At 44.8% G+C, this 18,715-nt stretch overlaps 1 protein-coding gene across 5 annotated transcripts in view; it reads left to right on the forward strand.

Moving 5' to 3' along the window:
* The window catches only part of RGS7 (regulator of G protein signaling 7), a 156,604-nt gene that overhangs the window by 117,093 nt on the left and 20,796 nt on the right, over positions 1-18,715 (forward strand). For all 5 annotated transcript variants that reach the window (XM_081905833.1, XM_081905835.1, XM_081905836.1 and 2 more), the window contains exons 6-9: positions 5,462-5,513; positions 15,172-15,236; positions 17,204-17,280; positions 17,383-17,464. In XM_081905833.1, coding sequence (XP_081761959.1) covers positions 5,462-5,513; positions 15,172-15,236; positions 17,204-17,280; positions 17,383-17,464 — 276 coding nt within the window. The remainder of the gene's footprint in view (positions 1-5,461; positions 5,514-15,171; positions 15,237-17,203; positions 17,281-17,382; positions 17,465-18,715) is intronic.

The following is an 18,715-nucleotide window of genomic DNA, read 5'->3' on the forward strand; positions in this document are numbered from 1 at the left end:
CTGTAATGCATAGTGCCTTTCAAATACCGCGCTATGCGTTTCAGAGCTTTCCAATCCTTAACAGTAGGATTGTTGACTTGTCTGCTTAGCAAATTACAGCTTACAGCAATGTCTGGTCTTGAACATCTGGCAATGAAGTTTAGCTTGCCTAGCACACTTCTGTACAGTGTAGTGTCAGAAAATGCTTCTTCAGTGTCATCTACCTGATAACCTGTTATCATCGGTGTGTCCACAGGGTTAGCATCCATCAGGTTTAGTTTGCTTAACACATCAGCAATTTTCCGTGACTGGTGTACTAGAATGTTACCATCTTGATCTCTCTCTATTTCCAGAGATAGGTAGTTGTTTACCTCACCAAGATCTTTCATGTCAAAGTGCTCTTTCAGTTGAGCTAGGGCGTTATTGTACATTGTGACATCTTTCCAAAAGAATAAAAGATCATCAACATAAAACAAACAATACAGTTTCTTTTGCCCCTCCTCTTTGACAAATACACATGGATCAGCTTTCCCTTGCTTAAAACCTAGAGAAAACAATACTTCAGTGAGTTTTGTGTGCCAACACCGTGCACTTTGTTTGAGACCATAAATTGACTTTTTCAGAGCACAAACAAATCCCTGTTTTACCTGTACGCCATCAGGTGGAAGCATATAAAGTGATTCATTTAGAGATCCGTACAGAAAAGCTGTATTCACATCATGGTGACTAATGTGTAGATTTTCTTCTGCAGCTAGCTTGAGCATAAGCCTAATGCTCTCATACCTCACTGTGGGTGAGTAGGTCTCGTGATAGTCTTCACCTGGTACCTGTGCAAATCCTCTGGCTACCAATCTGGCTTTGTGTCTGACTATCTTGCCATTTTGATCAGTCTTCGCTTTGAAGACCCATTTGCTTCCAAGCAGTTTCATTCCTGGAACCACTGGAACTAGCTCCCATGTTTTGTTCCTTTCCAAGGAATCAAGCTCAGCCTTCATGGCATTTAACCATGGCTCAGCTTCCTTTGAATCCAAATCCTGGATTTCTTGGAAACTTGAAGGTTCAAAAACCTTCTTGGAGCTTTTAACAGCTGTTACTGCTATCTTAGCAAACTCATCAGCAAATCTCTTTGGAGGTCTGCCTTTTGTGGCTCTCTGTGACCTGCGAATTAGCCTTAAGTCTTCAACACTCTCCTCTTCCTTCTTAGGAGAAAAGCGACCTATTGTGAACAATGGTTCCTCCAATTCTAGATCAGAGCTTTCAGAGGGTCGCATAGAGGCTTTCGCACTCTTGAAATCCTCTGAATCACCCGATTCAGTTTCAGTTTCAGACTCAGAATCAGAACCTTCATCAGTGGGTGTGGGTTGTTGCGGTTGCTTTTGCTGTTGACTATCCTCAGTCTCATCACTGTCATCAGGATAACATTGGAAAATTCCCACATTCTCCCCCCACTTGGCATTGTACTCAACACTTCTTGTGAGCTTAATTTCCTTAGAGTCAGTCATCATTATTCTGTAAGACCCTTTCTGATAACCTAGAAAGATACCATGCAATCCACGCTTGTCTAACTTGGAGTTTTGTGGAGAGTGAACCCACATGTCCGAACCAAAAATTTTCATGTGTTTGATGTATGGCTTCTTGCCAAACATCTTCTCATAGGGGGTACAACCAATCGCTGAAGATAACCTGCGATTATAACTGTAAGTGAAACATGAGAGAGCTTCGGCCCAATAACTCTCTGGAAGATTTGCATCATGCAGCAAGGTTTTTAACCCTTGAAGCAATGTCTGATTTGCTCGTTCCGCAAGTCCATTCTGCCATGGCGAGCGAGGACTAGACAAATCGTGTTGAATTCCTTTCTCAGCCAGAAAAGCTTCAAACTGCTGAGAAGTGAACTCTCCCCCCCGGTCGGTGAAAAGAATCTTAATCTTCTTACCATGCACATTTCCCAACCAAGCACAGAATTCCTTGAACCTAGGAAAAGCCTCTGATTTCTGCTTGAGATTGTACACAAAAATATACCTGGAAAATGCATCAACAAGAACCATGAAGTACCTATTCCCACCCAAAGAGGGCGCTAGTGGTCCAACCAAATCAGCATGAACAACCTGGTATGGTTCTGTAGCTTGCCTACTAGACACCTTACCTTTCGCAGCCATTTTCACCTTGTTTGCTGCGCATGCCTTGCACTTCATGTGGTACCTGCAGGGTTTAATAGTCATACCTTCAACCAAAGCAGGCATTTTAGATACTGCCTCAAAATGCAAATGACCAAATTTCCTGTGAAAATCGTGAATACATTCTGCATGCAAACTTTTGTTAGAACCTGCAATGCAACAAGTGTCATCCTGCACAACATCATCATAATACAAAACAAACAAACGATCAACAAATTCAGCATACAATTGATAATCATTTTTCTTGGTGATGATGCATCTATTGTTTTTAAAGGAAACGTCTATTTTCCGCTCCATCAGCTGTCCAACGCTAAGCAGATTATGTTTCGCGTCCGGCACATAAAGAACATCCTGTATCGATAAGTCCAAACTGTGAAGAACAACAGTTCCGTAGCCTTTACTGGGGATAGTGTGGTCATCCGCCTGGTGAATCACACCTTCCTGCGGTGTAAAAGACACGAACAGTCGCTTATCGTTGCACATGTGATGCGTTGCAGCTGAATCAACAACGAAGAAAGATCTAGACGTCTTCTGGACCTCTGCAACCTCTGCAACCTTTGGAGCGTAGCGTGAGACCATTGCCTTGTGCTGCGTTGTCCTGGACACCGGACCTTTGCCTTTGCCTCGGCCTTTTCCACGCGATGAGCTTTCGCTGCGCTGCTCTGTCTTGGCCCTGGGATATTTGCATTCCCTCTTCATATGGCCTAGACGTCCACACGAGTAGCATTTCACTGCCTTCAAAGCTTTGGCGCCATCTGGTGGTTCCACTGCACTATGGGATGACGTCTGTGAAGTCTCCCCATTTCCCATGCAGCTATCACCCCGCCGATCCGCTCCATTCTGAATCATGGCAGTATTACAGGCTACTGTGAGTTGAGCATTTGGCTGATCAGTGGTATGAAATTCCCCACTTGCCTCATCCAGCCTTCTGCAGCTAGCCATCATGACTCTGGCATTTGCCTCCTGCATCATCTATGCTGTTTTAAATCAAGCTGCTGTATACATGCTGCTTCTGTGTACAGCTGCTTCAATCCAAAGGCAATCTCAAAACAGCCTCTGCCTTTGAGCCTGCGCCTTTCTGTATGCTACGTTGCTTATCTGCAGCTGTTTCAAACTGCATTCCAAAAGCAAGTTCAAAAGCGAAAGTCCCCAAGTGCTTTCTCTATGTCCTTTTAATTCTAGCTGCGTCATATCTGCAGCTGCTTTGAAACAACAGCATTTGTAAAAGTTACTTTCGATTTCCCCAGCATAGGAAATTGTTCCCCTTTTAGCCTTTTGCCTGTGCCACGGCGAAAACCGGCTATTAAAAGTTCAAAGTCCAGCCATAAAGCCATTAATTAGAAGCTGGCAGGCTGCCCGGAGCAGTAGCACATACCTCCATCAATCATTTTGACGCGCAGAGCAGATACCGTGCGATCCGTGCCTCTGCCGCTGTTCCGATCCTCTTTGCTCCTTTATTCCTTTGCCAGGAGCCCGACTTGTGAAGTCCATCCTCAGAACACTGCATATTTCTGGGCCCATAACCAAATGTTGGGGATAAGCAGTGTCCAGTGCACAGCGGAATGATGAAAAGTATGAGCCAACATGCTCTATACTACTTTATTTACAGTTCAAAGCTGGTAAGTTACAGAAAAACATTTTCCCTATGCCGGAGCAGAGAAAGCGTCATCTCTCCTCTAAAGCACGGAGAGAATCACACAAAGTGAAACTGCAAAAGGGCAGTGAAAAACAGGAAACCAGTGTACGTCACATCCAGTCTCCCGTTCCCGTGGGAAAACCTCCAAGAGTACAGACTCTGTGGAATGTAAACACCTGTCTCGTGACAAGCACTTCGCTGCACAGAGAAGAAAGCAGAAACCAACAGTGTTGTTGTTGTTTTGTCGTTTAGTCGTGTCCGACGCTTCATGACCCCATGGACCAGAGCACGCCAGGTACTCTTGTCTTCCACTGCCTCCCGCAGTTTGGTCAAACTCATGCTGGTAGCTTTGAGAACACTGTCCAACCGTCTTCTCCTCTGTTGTCCCCTTCTTCTTGTGCCCTCAATCTTTCCCAACATCAGGGAGTCTTCTCTTCTCATGAGGTGGCCAAAGTATTGGAGCCTGAGCTTCAGGATCTGTCCTTCCAGTGAGCACTCAGGGCTGATTTCCTTAAGAATGGATAGGTTTGATCTTCTTGCAGTCCATGGGACTCTCAAGAGTCTCCTCCAGCACCATAATTCAAAAGCATCAATTCTTCGGCGATCAGCCTGGCTATAGAAGTAGCCATCTGCAAACACATCCCAAAGGAATAGCTCACAGACAGATCCACATTCAGTTTCTGGCAGTGTTATGTGCAGAGCTTTGTTAGAAAAGCAATAACTGGAGTAGTTTAAGAAGGTGGCCAAAGGAAGAGGAGGGATAATTTATGAATACTTAGGAGAAGGGCAATAGCTCAGTGATAAAGTATTTGCTCTGTGTGTAGTCAGTCCTTGGTTCAGCGCTCCACATCTCCAGATAGGGATTAGAATCTGATTAGGAATGGATTTAGGCAATAGGAGAAGATATATTATTTAGCTATTATCCTTCCTTGCTCATATGAGTGAGATCAGCAGAGTACCATCCTTTGCAGCTTTAAACTTGAAAGCTAAGGCAAGACTGAATCACCTTCTAGGAACAATGATCCAGGATGCTTTAAGGCAGACTGGATTTTCCTAGTATGACCCCTTCCACCCCCTCACTAAAAATATTAACCACACATGCATTGCTTTGTGAAGAAGTAAAAGTATTATCTACTTACATAATCAAGATCTCAAGCCGCAGTTAAATAGCAAAATGAAGGCAGGTTTATAACTTCTAAGTTACAAAAGTACAAGAGATTCTGAGTGGCCCAAGGCAGAGGTATAGGCCGGTTCCTAGCTAGTCACTGGAAAGATGCTCTGAAGCAATCCATTGTATACAGATCCATTGCATACAGGAAAACTGCAGCAGCCTATAGAGAAGATGGTCTGTGCTACTTCCAGAAAGTCAAGTTATACTGTAAATTGGCACCATACTTACATTGGTTTCTCCTGCAGAGAAGTGGTGAGTGTTTTCAGAAAAATATAGATAATTACCCAACCTTATAAGAAACACTTGATTCTATGCACAAAGGTATAACAACATTATTTGGAGTACCAATTTTTATTTGTTGTATGCCATTTAAATATGTTCAATTGATACTGTTAGCCACTCCCCAGACAGTTAATTTTAGAAGTCAAAGGAAATGTATGTATGTTTATATTTTGTCAGACATAAATTCCTACATTCTTCCATTTTTGTTTTATTTTACAGACACCCTATTTTTGGCCATCCAATTGTTGGGAGCCGGAAAACACAGATTATGGTCAGTGTGGATCTCTCTTCTCTTTCACTCCGGAGTCATGCATTGTATGGATGAAAGTCTCATAATCGCCTTTTGCACTTAATCCGTCTTTTTCACTAAACCACTCCTGGCTTTACTTTCCAAACCCAGGTCAAGAACTGCTAATGCTGAGCTCAAGATTGGCTTTGGTTTACAAAGTTTACTAAGGCAGAGGTCAAATCTGCACACAACATGGGAATACAAAAATAGCATTATTTTTGCCACTTTGTAAATGTGCTGACTCAGAAATTAATTCAAAGGCAGGGTTGGCACCAGATGTAAGCATTGTTGGGCACTACGCAAGGCCCACTCCCCAGAAAGAGCCCTACAGCTAATCCCTAGATCAGCCTGGTGCTTTTGCTCCTCCTCTGTCTTGCTGTTACTGCCTGGTAACAGCTATCCTGAGCACACAAGCAGCAACAAGAGAGAGGAGAAGATGAAGCTGCATTTTCCATTTGCCTTCTGCTCTCCCTTTGGATGGTTGTACAGTTTTGTCTCAGACTGAGATTGACAGCGGTGGCAACAGGAAGGAGGAGGTGGACCCACTCAAAGCATCTTGGCCAAGGGTCCTCTGAAGCCCAAAGCTGACACTGTTCACCGGTAGTGAATTTGACATTTGTGTTTGGTTGAAACAACAGCCAGAGATCAACTTAAGGATGCCCAAAGCTGAGAACTAATTCAGACTAGGTCACAGAGATGTGAATCTGTGCATGACCACCATCCCATGGCCACATTTGCTAATATCTTTCTAACATACATTAGGTGTCAAACAGGCATAGGCAAACTCCGGCCCTCCAGATGATTGGGACTACAATTCCCATCATCCCTGACCACTTGTGCTTTTAGCTAGGGATGATGGGAATTGTAGTCCCAAACATCTGGAGGGCCGGAGTTTGCCTATGCCTGGTGTAAAATGTTACTTAGATGTACTTTTATTTCAATCTCTGCCCCATAAACAAAGCATAGGGAATCATTAGGTGACCTCTTGTAGTATTCTTGTGAAAGACAGCAAGTGTTTGAGAAGTTCACTGTCAAGTGGTCCATTACATTTCTCTTTGACATAAGGTTACGTTCCTCTTTGATATTTATGCCATGTATTATGCATGCAGGGCTTAAAAATTAAACTTAACATTAAATTTGAAACACATTCAACACATTTCAAAATGAAGCACCTTATTCATTCCACAAAATGAATATATAAATGTAAATAGGCACTGTCAAAAAACAACAACCCTGGCTATGGACGTTTATTGCGTTGTACTGTGCCCAATCTATTATTGTGTTGGATTGTTGCCCCATTGTTCTTTCCTGCTTCACTTATAATTTTCTGGACTATATACATGGCATGAAAGGAGCAAGTGGTTTTGGTTATAGTCTTAAAATTAATACTGCAGAACTGACAAATTGTGTGCATAGTGACTGAGTGGAAATTTGAAATGTAGATGGAAACAAGGAATCAACTTTTTAAATAAAGAAGTTTGGCTTTGGCGCACTTAAAAATTATACGTTCACCAGGTTATCAACATTATTTTTGGACGTTAGAAGTTTTTTCTTGCCTATGACCTGGGAGCTTAAATTTAAGGGGTTATTGAAATTATTCCGTGCTTATCTCAGGTTCGCACAGCTCAGTTGTGAAATGCAAAGTCCTGGGACTGAAGCTCAGCTAAACAAATAGTTTTTCATTCCAAAGCAGGAATAGAAAACCTATGGTCCTCAATATGTTGTTGAACTCAAAGTCTCATCAGCTGTGTTAGCATAGTCAACAGTGAGGAATGGTGGAAGGTGTCGCTTAGCAATATCTAGAGGCCCACATGTTGTCTATCCCTGCCGTAAAGCTAAAGTTGTATTAGTACTTTTGTGCCAGATCACCTTTTCAGAAGGCAGATTATCTCATAGCTTCAGCATCAGATGCAGTCCAACTTGAGGCCCCATCTGCACTATTTAAAGCAGTATCATACCAATCATGGCTTTTCTGAAATAATCCTGGGACCTGTAGTTTGTTAAGAGTCCTGAGTCTTGTTAGGAGACCTCACAGAGCTGCAATTCCCAGAGTGGTTTAACAATCAATCCCTCTTCTCAGGGACTTAAGAGAATGGCAGCTCTGTGAGGTGAAGAGGGGGTCTCCTAACAACATTCACGAGAGTGTTTAATGCACCAATGTGCACACTCAAAACATACCACCTGGTCACTGAAGAAAGTTAGCTTTTCAGACTACGCAGTTTACACTTGTTCTATATCTGCCCCTGTTTGCCATCATGAGGGTACCAGTTTATTATAGGTCTTGTTCCTGTGCTTTTAACAATAGCAATTGACTCCCCCCTCCATCACTTTATCTCTATGTCAGGAAAAACCTCACCTGCTAAATTCCCAGAGGTGTAGTTGGTCTCTTTCAACAGAGAGTCTCAAGACCTTAAAGGCCAATTCATGTATGTGTTTGCCTGCTGGCTTGGGCATAAACACAGATAGCTGTAACCAGGAGGAGATATCTTCTGACCATACAATGTACATTTGAAGCTGCCTTGGTGTTTTGTTTTAATAACGTGAAATATAAATATATTAAATAAAATAAATGACATTTTAAACACTTGTCAGATAGACAAAAAAGTTAGTAAATTATTTTCCCATTTACTTAATAATAATAATAATAATAATAATAATAATAATAATAATAATATCTGAAATATTTTTAGGCTGCTTTTCTTGGCAAAAGCAAAACAAAAATACAAACAGGCCAAAGTTTAAAAAGTACAAACTTTAAAACTTAACAGCTACTTAAAACTTCAAAAGTTGGTGCTGTTTAAGTGCAGTTTAGCTCTGTTGCAACAACTGACTCAGCTTCTTTGCTCTCTCTCTCTATATATATGGAAATCTGTGGGTTTCCTACTAAATAAAAGTATGCAAAGTATAATTAGTCCACTTGCTTGTTTCTAGTTTGAAACCTCATAATTATCTGGTCTCTCCTGACCAAAAACAAAAACAAAAACATATGGGATTTCCAGTGAGGTACAATTAAGCTGCTGACAGAGGAGGCGTGGGGAACCTTAAACATTTCCAAATAAAAACCTGAAAGGGGACTGTTATATTGGAGCAAATTTGTAATCTGCTGCTAGGAAAGGAAGGACCAAGAATCTCCCTTGCATATGCTCATGTGGAGGGATTCCCCTTAACAGAGAAATTTATAATCCACTGCAACATAACCCTGTGCGATCATTTCAGTGGGGTGCCCCAATGTAGCATGTACATTACCCATACAGGAGGAATCTAGAGTGCACAGAACAGCTGCTGTGTGAGAGAGCACCTTTAAAGCAATCTACCATGCATGGAGGGAAATAGGGGAATCCTGCTTGTCCGCTGGATACCGTTAAATGAGCTAACCCAGTCTACTTGTGCAAAAAGGGGGCAGATCCGGATCAGCCAAATGTGCATCCACTTGTTTATGTACAGGTATTGCCCTCACTCCTGCATCCATCCATTCCTCAGTGTAGAAAAGAATGTGTACCTGCGCACCGCACCTTGGGGCCATGCATTACTTATTTAAATTCCCAATAAATTATTATCGCAAAGAAAACGCTGAACACACACACACTGAACACACACACACACACATTGTGGGTGCAGTCCTTTGATGCAGCCCATATGTGCTGGCTGCTTTTCAAAATTAAAACATCATCTGGCACTTAAGGAGAATCCATTTATTTTTATTCCAGTGAGCACGGAACCCCCTTGAGTGTTTTGAATGAGGTTTTGAGAATAAGGGACATACCATTCTGCTTCCACCAAAATCAAAGGAAGCGGATTCTGCTTGCGATCTGGATAACATTTTGATTTCGAAAACCTATAAACACAACGGGGCTGTGTCAGAGGACTGCAGCAGCATGAGAATATAAAAAGAGCTCTAGGGCTAGGCAAAGACTCATCCAGTCCAGTAGCCTGTTCTCACAAATGCCTACAGGAAACCCACAAATAGGGCATAAATATGAATGCCTAATAATAATAATATTTGTATGTCGCCCATCTGACTGGGTTGTCCCGTCTGACTGGTCTGCTCGGGCTGCTTTCCTCCCTTGTTATTCCCAACAACTAGTATTCTGAGGAATATGGCCTTCATCACTGCAGGTAGTGTGTGCTGAAAGGAAATGAGAAGGCAAATAGTACCACTCTGATATTATTACCGTATTTTTCGCACCATAGGACGCACTTTTTCCCCTCCAAAAATGAAGGGGAAATGTGTGTGCGTCCTATGGTGCGAATGCAGGCTTTCGCTGAAGCCTGGAGAGTGAGAGGGGTCGGTGCGCACCGACCCCTCACGCTCTCCAGGCTTCGCGGACCTCTTCGCAAGGAGCGGGACCACTCCGGCTCCTTGCGGAGAGTTGCCAGCATGCCGAAGCCTGCGCGCGCTGAGCTCAGCGCGCCCAGGCTTCGCGGACCTCTCCGCAAGGAGCCGGAGCGCTCCGGCTCCTTGCGGACAGTTGCCAGCATGCTGAAGCCTGCGCGCGCTGAGCTCAGCGCGCCCAGGCTTCGCGGACCTCTCCGCAAGGAGCCGGAGCGCTCTGGCTCCTTGCGGACAGTTGCCAGCATGGCGAAGCCTGCGCGCGCTGAGCTCAGCGCGCCCAGGCTTCGCGGACCTCTCCGCAAGGAGCCGGAGCGCTCCGGCTCCTTGCGGACAGTTGCCAGCATGGCGAAGCCTGCGCGCGCTGAGCTCAGCGCGCCCAGGCTTCGCGGACCTCTCCACAAGCAGCGGGAGTGCTCCCACGGCTTGCAGAGAGCTGCCTGTTTGCGGGCTGGGGTCGGGGGAAGCTCGAGCTTCCCCCGCCCCAGCCCCGCGCCTGGGGGGGGGGGAAATAATTTTTTCCCCTTTATTTCCCCCCCCCAAAAATGGGTGCGCCCTATGGTCCAGTGCGCCCTATGGTGCGAAAAATACGGTATTTCCTCTGGTACTTAAATCAGTGCTTTTGCTGGTGGTGCATGCCGGTACACAGTACCAGCACCTCCCCCCCCCCAAATCAGGAGCCTCGTGCCTCCTTCCCAAAGCCCAGGAAGCTGAACGCAGAGCAACGGAAAGCAAATTTGTGTGCAGAAAAGAGGCAAGGAGGGTGATTTGGGGTGAACCCTTCCCCCCTTTACCTGTCCCAGATTCTGTTCATCTTGCAAAGGCATGAGATGCTCCTAACAGACTCAAGGAGTCTTGGTGCCCATTTGGGGGAGATCAGCAGGAGGACCACAAGGCTGGGATCAGCCTGCACAGAAGAACGTCCTCAAAAGGATACTGTTATGTGCTGAGTTGAATAGGATCCAAAATGCAGCAGTCTGATTGGTCCTAGAACAATAGGATTCAGAATGCAGCAGCCTGATTGGTCCTAGAACAATAGGCTCCAGAATGCAGCAGTCTGATTGGTCCACAGGAGCCACCCAATCCAGCTCCAGGTGAAAGTGAATCCCCGGCCTGATTGGCCTACAGGAGAATCCCAGAATTAGCCAATCACGTGGGGTCCATTGTGTAAATAATATATATAATGCAGACATTCTGGGGGAACTTCCATTCCTCCTCACCACTATGAGCTGAATTAAGAGAATGAAATCCACTCTTGACTCCGAGTATATTTCAGATACCTTGTTGCTTCTACCCACAAGTGCCTTTTGGCAGGTGCCCGTCCAGCCTCTGTGCCAAATGGCGCCTTCCTGATTGTGGATGGAGGATTTGACCAGGCATGTGTGACAGAGACCTGGTTGGATGAAGCAGATGGGCCTGTCCTTGCCGCTGCTTGCCCACCAAGTTTCTCTTACGCACAGCAACCTAGGTCATGTGGGCGGGGAGGGGGGGTTGCAGTGATTTTTAGGAAGTCATTAGTCTGCACCAGGCGTCCTATTGGGAAGACCCAGTTTTCTGAGTGCATGTTCTGGAAGTTGGGCAATAGGGGCAGTACAGGATTCCTACTGGTGTACCGACCACCCCGCTGCACCAAGGATTCCCTGCCCGAGCTGCTTCAGGTCGTGGCGGATATGCTCCTGGAGACACCTAGCTTGGTTGTCCTGGGGGATTTTAACATCCATGCCGACACGACCTTACAAGGGGCCGCTCGGGACTTCGTGGAAAGCATGGCCTCAATGGGGCTGTCCCTGAATAAGTCTGGCCCAACTCATAACCACGGACATGCCTTAGACTTGGTGTTTACCTCTATGGATGTTGGTGATCTGACATTAACTAAAAGCGAAACAAAAGAAGTGCCATGGTCAGATCACTTCCTGGTGCAACTGGACCTCTCCGCAACCCTTTCCCTCCGAAGGGAGGTGGGACCGATTCGGATGGTCCGCCCCTGCCACTTAATGGAACCAATTGGCTTCCAGAGAGTGGTAGGGGATGCTTTATCCCAAGTTGATGGCCTTTCAGCTGTTTCCCTGGTGGCACGCTGGAATGCGGAGTTAACCAGGGCTATTGACTGTCTGGCTCCGAAGCGCCCTCTCCGATTGCATGGAGCCCAGACAGCCCTGTGGTTTTCCCCGGAGCTGAGGGTGATGAAACAATCGTTGAGACGGCTAGAGCGCCAGTGGCGGAAAACTCATTCTGAATCAGACCGGACACGGGTTAGAGCTCAACGTCGAGCCTACCAAGTGGCAATGGCGACGGCGAAGAGGGCCTTCTTCGCCGCCTCCATTGCATCTGCAGAAAACAGCAGCAGGAGACTTTTTCAGGTGGTTCGCAGTCTATCGGAACCACCTGTACCACCAGGGCCTGGTAGGGACCCCAAGATCTCCTGCAATGCTTTTGCAAAGTTTTTTGCAGATAAAATCACTCAGATTCAGAAGGAGGTAGACTCCACCATGGGAGCAGGGCCAGGGCGGGAGAGTGCTGGAGTTCTGTCTGGTCCTGTTACATGGGATCAATTCCAATCTGTTACCTCCGAGGATGTGGACAGGCTGCTTCGACGAGTGAAACCGACCACCTGTCTCCTTGATCCTTGCCCATCCTGACTGATAAAAGCGAGCCGTGAAGGGCTGGGCGATGGGCTTTGCGGGGTGGTGAATGCTTCCCTCTGTGAGGGAGCCTTCCCAGACCCGCTGAAAGAGGCGGTCATTAAACCGCTTCTTAAAAAAACATCTTTAGACCCGGCCAATTTGGCCAACTATTGCCCAGTCTCAAATCTGCCATTCTTGGGCAAGGTGATTGAGCGGGTGGTTGCTGAACAACTCCAAGCACGCCTGGAGGAAACGGACCATTTGGATCCCTTCCAATCGGGATTCAGGCCTCACCATGGGACTGAAACTGCCTTGGTCGCACTGGTTGACCATCTCCGGCGGGCTAGGGACAAAGGTGAGAGCTGTTTCCTAGTTCTGCTGGATCTCTCAGCGGCCTTTGACACCATCGACCATAACATCCTTCTGGACCGTCTAGAGGGGCTGGGAGCTGGGGGCACTGTCATACAGTGGTTCCGCTCCTTCCTCCTGGGCCGTGTCCAGAAAGTGGTGGTGGGGGGTGAGTGTTCAGACCCCTGGGCTCTCACTTGTGGGGTGCCTCAGGGTTCTGTCCTCTCCCCCATGCTTTTTAATATCTATATGAAGCCGCTGGGAGAGATCATCAGGGGGTTTGGACTGGGTGTTCATCAGTATGCAGATGACACCCAGCTCTACCTCTCCTTTAAATCAGAACCAGTGAAGGCGGTGAAGGTCCTGTGTGAGTGCCTGGAGGCGGTTGGAGGTTGGATGGCGGCTAACAGATTGAGGTTGAACCCTGACAAGACAGAAGTACTGTTTTTGGGGGACAGGAGGCGGGCAGGTGTGGAGGATTCCCTGGTCCTGAATGGGGTAACTGTGTCCCTGAAGGACCAGGTGCACAGCCTGGGAGTCATTTTGGACTCACAGCTGTCCATGGAGGCGCAGGTTAACTCTGTGTCCAGGGCAGCTGTCTACCAGCTCCACCTGGTATGCAGGCTAAGACCCTACCTCCCCGCGGACTGTCTCGCCAGAGTGGTGCATGCTCTAGTTATCTCACTCTTGGACTACTGCAACGCGCTCTACGTGGGGCTACCTTTGAAGGTGACCCGGAAACTGCAATTAATCCAGAATGCGGCAGCTAGACTGGTGACTGGGAGTGGCCGCCGGGACCACATAACACCGGTTCTGAGAGATCTGCACTGGCTCCCAGTACGTTTCCGAGCACGATTCAAAGTGTTGGTGCTGACCTTTAAAGCCCTAAACGGCCTCGGTCCTGTATACCTGAAGGAGCGTCTCCACCCCCATCGTTCAGCCCGGACACTGAGATCCAGCGCCGAGGGCCTTCTGGCGGTTCCCTCATTGCGAGAAGTGAGGCTACAGGGAACCAGACAGAGGGCCTTCTCGGTAGTGGCGCCCGCCCTGTGGAACGCCCTCCCATCAGATGTCAAAGAGATAAAGAATTACCTGACATTCAGAAGACATCTTAAGGCAGCCCTGTTCAGGGAAGTTTTTAATATGTAATGCTGTACTGTTTTTAACACTGATTGGGAGCCGCCCAGAGTGGCTGGGGAAACTCAGCCAGATGGGCGGGGTATAAATAATAAATTATTATTATTATTATTATTATTATTATTATTATTATTATTGACTGCTTTGACAGCCAAGAAGGAGTCTTTTGCTCCTCTTGTGAAATCTCTCCACAGTTAAAACCCCACTCAAGGCGGCATACAGCAGGAAAAGATTTGTGCCATGTTCATTGTAAGAGAAGAGGCCCTACATATTCAGCTGCTTAGAGGTTAGGCATCCACGATCTCGCTCCCTGCTTCACATGCCCATTTAACTACTGAAAGGGGCTGTGGTCTGGATAGCACATGGACCAATATATTTTGAATGCTTTGACCCTGTCTGAAGGTCACTTGGCACTTTTACGTTCACTGGTGTATATCCCAAACGGAGAACTGTGAAACAGATGGACTCTTTTATTCATTTAGAGGCCCTTAACCGTTTGGAGGAATTTGTGACATGAAAAGGATGTGCTCTGAAGGGATGCAGGAACTTGCATTTATTATGCTATCACAAGGAATTCATTATTTCTTGCACTTACAATGAAAGTGGCTAAGGTGTGGTAAATGTGTTAGCTTTTCTATCTCCCTTTCAAGATATGGTGTCCAACATAATTAATAACTCCACAGTGCCAATCCAGGCCACAGTCCATAGTTTTCATTGTTCAGGAGAGGGGCATTTTCTCTTGATTAAATGGCAGAAAGGAAAGTCAATAAAAATAATTAAAATTCTAAAGATTTCTGAATCATTTACTCTCATCATAATCGTGCACAGCCGTAGAAATCACTGAATCATTATTTTTGACATCCACTATATCTTAGGTGGAATCTACACACACATAAAAACCATTCTGAAAATACTCTTTAAAAAGCGTTTTTAAAAATACATTGGATTTTCCATAAGGCTCACCATCGTCATCTAGTGTCACATTGTATACTGCACTTCAAACACACTTAAAACATTTTATTTACAGCTGTATAGTGAAAAATAGCCCTGTTTGGATAAACCCTAACCTTTGAAATGAAACATAGGATGGAGACACAATGCTCAGGAACCTCTGGTTGAATGGAAAGCATATTAAGCCTTTAGATCTTGATGTCTGGGGTTTTAGATAGCAAGAAATGATTGATTATTTTTTGTGTTCCAGCGGTTTACCTCTGCAAGCGAACAATGCAAAACAAAGCACGGCTTGAGCTAGCAGACTATGAAGCAGTAAGTACCTGGGGCCTTTCCTGGAACTGTCAGATAAATGAGACTCTGAAACGTGGTAGTGTGTGCAGGGAACAAGACAACACAGCACTGTTATTGTTATTGATTTTTTTACCCGCTCCTAAAAAATACAGATTCAGGAACTGTAACCCACATACAGGTACTTCAGTGGTACTTTAGTGTTTTGAAAATCCTGCAGAGAACTGCAAAATCTGCAGCATTACATTAGAGATAGGAGTGTGACAAAAACAGAGATGATTTAATTTGAGCTTCCACAGAGTTGTTTTAGTCTAGGTCTCTTAGAGGCTGCAAGTTCAGCAATATACAAGGCTTTCAGCTGTACATGCAGTAGATCCCCAGGCTGGTCTGTGTTGATCCTAAATCAAAAAGCTGCATCACAAGACAGAATTAGGTTCACTTAAAGTATTGTTTAAAGTGGAGGGTGAATTGGTTTGTAGGTACACAGGTTGGAAAGCCGATGTAAACGTTGGCTTAATGCCAACCTGTATATGAGCTGGGGGTGAAAAATGCACCTTACTTCAAACAATACACAATTGTGTGTTTTTTCTATGTAAATATTCACTGCTCATATTTTTATAAAATTATATTCATCATATAATTTTTTTTAAAAGTATCCTCACTATAGACAGTATTTTTTACTATTCTGCAAAGCGAAATACTAAAAGGACCCTTTCTTAGTACAGTGGAACCTCGGTTTTCAAACGTAATCTGTTTCGGAAGACCGTTCGACTTCCAAAACGTTTGAAAACTGATAATCAAAGAGCTGTCGGCAATTTCAATGGGGGAAAAAGAGAAATGCACCTTGGAAGCTGTTCAAGTTCCAAAAAATGTTTAAAAATTGAAGCATTCACTTCTGGGTTTTCGGTGTTCGGCTTCTGAAACGTTCAGCAGCTGAGACATTTGAAAACCAAGGTTCCACCGTATTCTCCTGTGAGAGCAACAACACTTCAGGCTAGATTTTTAACACCATTTCATAGACAGATTCCTTTTCATTAGCCCCAAAATGAAAGCTCACCGGAGGCCTGCAGCACAATCCTATGCATGTTTTACTCAGAAGTAAACCCCACCATGTTAAGTAGCGCTTACTTCCCAGTAATTGTGTGTGGGATTGCTGCTAACATGACAGGCCCAATTCTACTTTCAGCTCCAGGAGAAGAGCCTGCTTGTAGCTACAGTGCTGCATCCTGAACATCTCAGGCTCACCTTCTGCCCTACACTTTTAATTTTACAAGTTCCCCCAGCAGTTATGCCTGGATCTAAACATGTAAGGCTCATTTATCTACAATTTACTTCTGGAACAGGACAGAAGTGCTGAGTCTTTCTTGGAAATAGATCAGCATATGAATTTCAACATTTATTTATGTTACAACTTTTAGATGTAGGACTGACCTATGGGGAAAAGCCATCTAGAAACTTGTCTTGTGACCCAGCTATCCATTGTCAGCATGGAGGCTGCAGTGTACATTGAGAGCTTTCCCATCCAGTTCTGTGGAAGTGTAAGCTCTGGCTGCAAAGCAGTGCCAGGGGAATGGAGAACATAAGAGTCTCTGGGTTAAACAAAGGCCCTTGATATTGCATCTTACCCCATTAACAGTAAATCCTGTAAAATCAGAGGGGAATTAGGATGTTTTGGATGTGTACTTAAACAAGGACGAAATATAAATTTATCAGATAAATTTATTTTAGGAACATTTCATGCTCCCCAAAGATCTCTCCCCAGGATCTTTCTCCTACAATCATTACAAGAGGCATCTAAAAAGAATTGCACACACCCATCACCGCCAGTATATCCAGTAGCTTGCGCACAACACGGCAGGAACTCACAGAGTGGATGAGTGACAATGTCTCAGCTAGAGCCGGCTGCCCTGTGGAACAGTCCGCCTGAAAATCCTATAGAAAGTCTTTAAAAGGCTACCCGAGGAACTTGCTAATATGTGGTATGTTTTCAGGAGAGCTTGGCCAGGTTACAGCGAGCATTTGCACGGAAATGGGAGTTTATTTTTATGCAAGCAGAAGCACAAGCAAAGTGAGTTCCACTGACGTTTTGTTGCTGGATTTGTCACCCACCATCTTAAGAGGTATTTCAATTTACATTCTTTGTGTTGCATATCTACCTCACCATCAACAGAGTGGACAAGAAAAGGGACAAGATAGAGAGGAAAATCCTCGATAGCCAAGAGAGAGCATTTTGGGATGTACACCGGCCAGTGGTATGTAAACAAATGGATCCTTGTAAGGTGGAGCTTCAGCATCTGTCTAGGATTTGGAGGAATATTATTTCTTCCTTGTTTATTTGTTTTTTGCTGACTTTGCTGGTTCAGACATTATACTTTTTGCTTAGCGAGCTGCTTGATCTACTCTCCCACACTCATTCTTATGCACAAACAGGGCATGTTATTGGTGAGCTGTGAGGTCTCACTTTCTAACTGGTAAGAACTTCTGAGATCATTGGGGTGTGAAAATATGTCCATGAGATTACAGATGGTTCGTTAGGTCATGAATTACGATGTCCTGTTTTACTCTTTCAATTTCTTCACAATTGGGGTCAGCAAAAAAAATTGTAGTATCTGAAGCAGCCATGAATCTATCAGTTTCCAGTATAAAAATTACATTTTCACTTTTGTGGATATGTGATGTCACATTTAGGTGAGGAAAACAATATTTGTGGAAATTGCCTAGGCTATTTTTCACACCCCTGTTCCTATCTTAAATTTAGACTATTTTCACACTGCCCTCTACCAAGGAACAATGGCCATTTACAGAGGGACTTTATATCTTCATGGATATAAAGTTAAATGACTATGCTTGTAAACATGTAACTTTTGGTAATTTTTCGTTTTATAAAAATCTCCATGTCACTGAATATTTTGGTGAGAAGAATTTGTTTGGGGTGTATTAAGAGAAGTACATGAAGCAGGAAACTGCCACAGATGGTGAGTGGAGTTCAGAGCAGTGTTTTCTGAGCTTGGCAAAGAGCCCAAAGGGTGGGAAATTAGACCAAATAAATACCCTGCAGAAGTGACACTGGTAGAAATTTGTTATCTCTAACCTGCCTCACAGGATAAATAAAACAATTGTGATTCATTAGGAGTGCTTGAAGGTGCTAGCTTAGTGAACAATAATGAGCCCCATGCTTTTAGGCCCATGCAGGGAAATCAAATCTGTATGGCATGGAGGAAAGGTATAATGGCCTTGATCTTTAATGATGCTGGACATGGCAAGAACTGGAATCATTTCATGAGAATTTGCGTCAGGTATAAGATGCGCATCAACAATAGGGTGTGGAGATTCATGATTTAAGGGTCAGACAGTTTGCCTGTGCCCATTTTGGCAAGTTCAAAACCTTGTGTATGTGGAAGCTGTGCTCCTGAGATGCCCCCTTTGCTCACAGACAGCAACCAGGCCCCAGCCAGGGTCTGCTTTTTGTTTTACACAGGTCGTGCAGTAAAGAAAATCCATGA

Source organism: Podarcis melisellensis (assembly GCF_964234715.1).
Source record: "Podarcis melisellensis genome assembly, chromosome: 3".
In the NCBI taxonomy this organism is placed as follows: Eukaryota; Metazoa; Chordata; class Lepidosauria; order Squamata; family Lacertidae; genus Podarcis; species Podarcis melisellensis.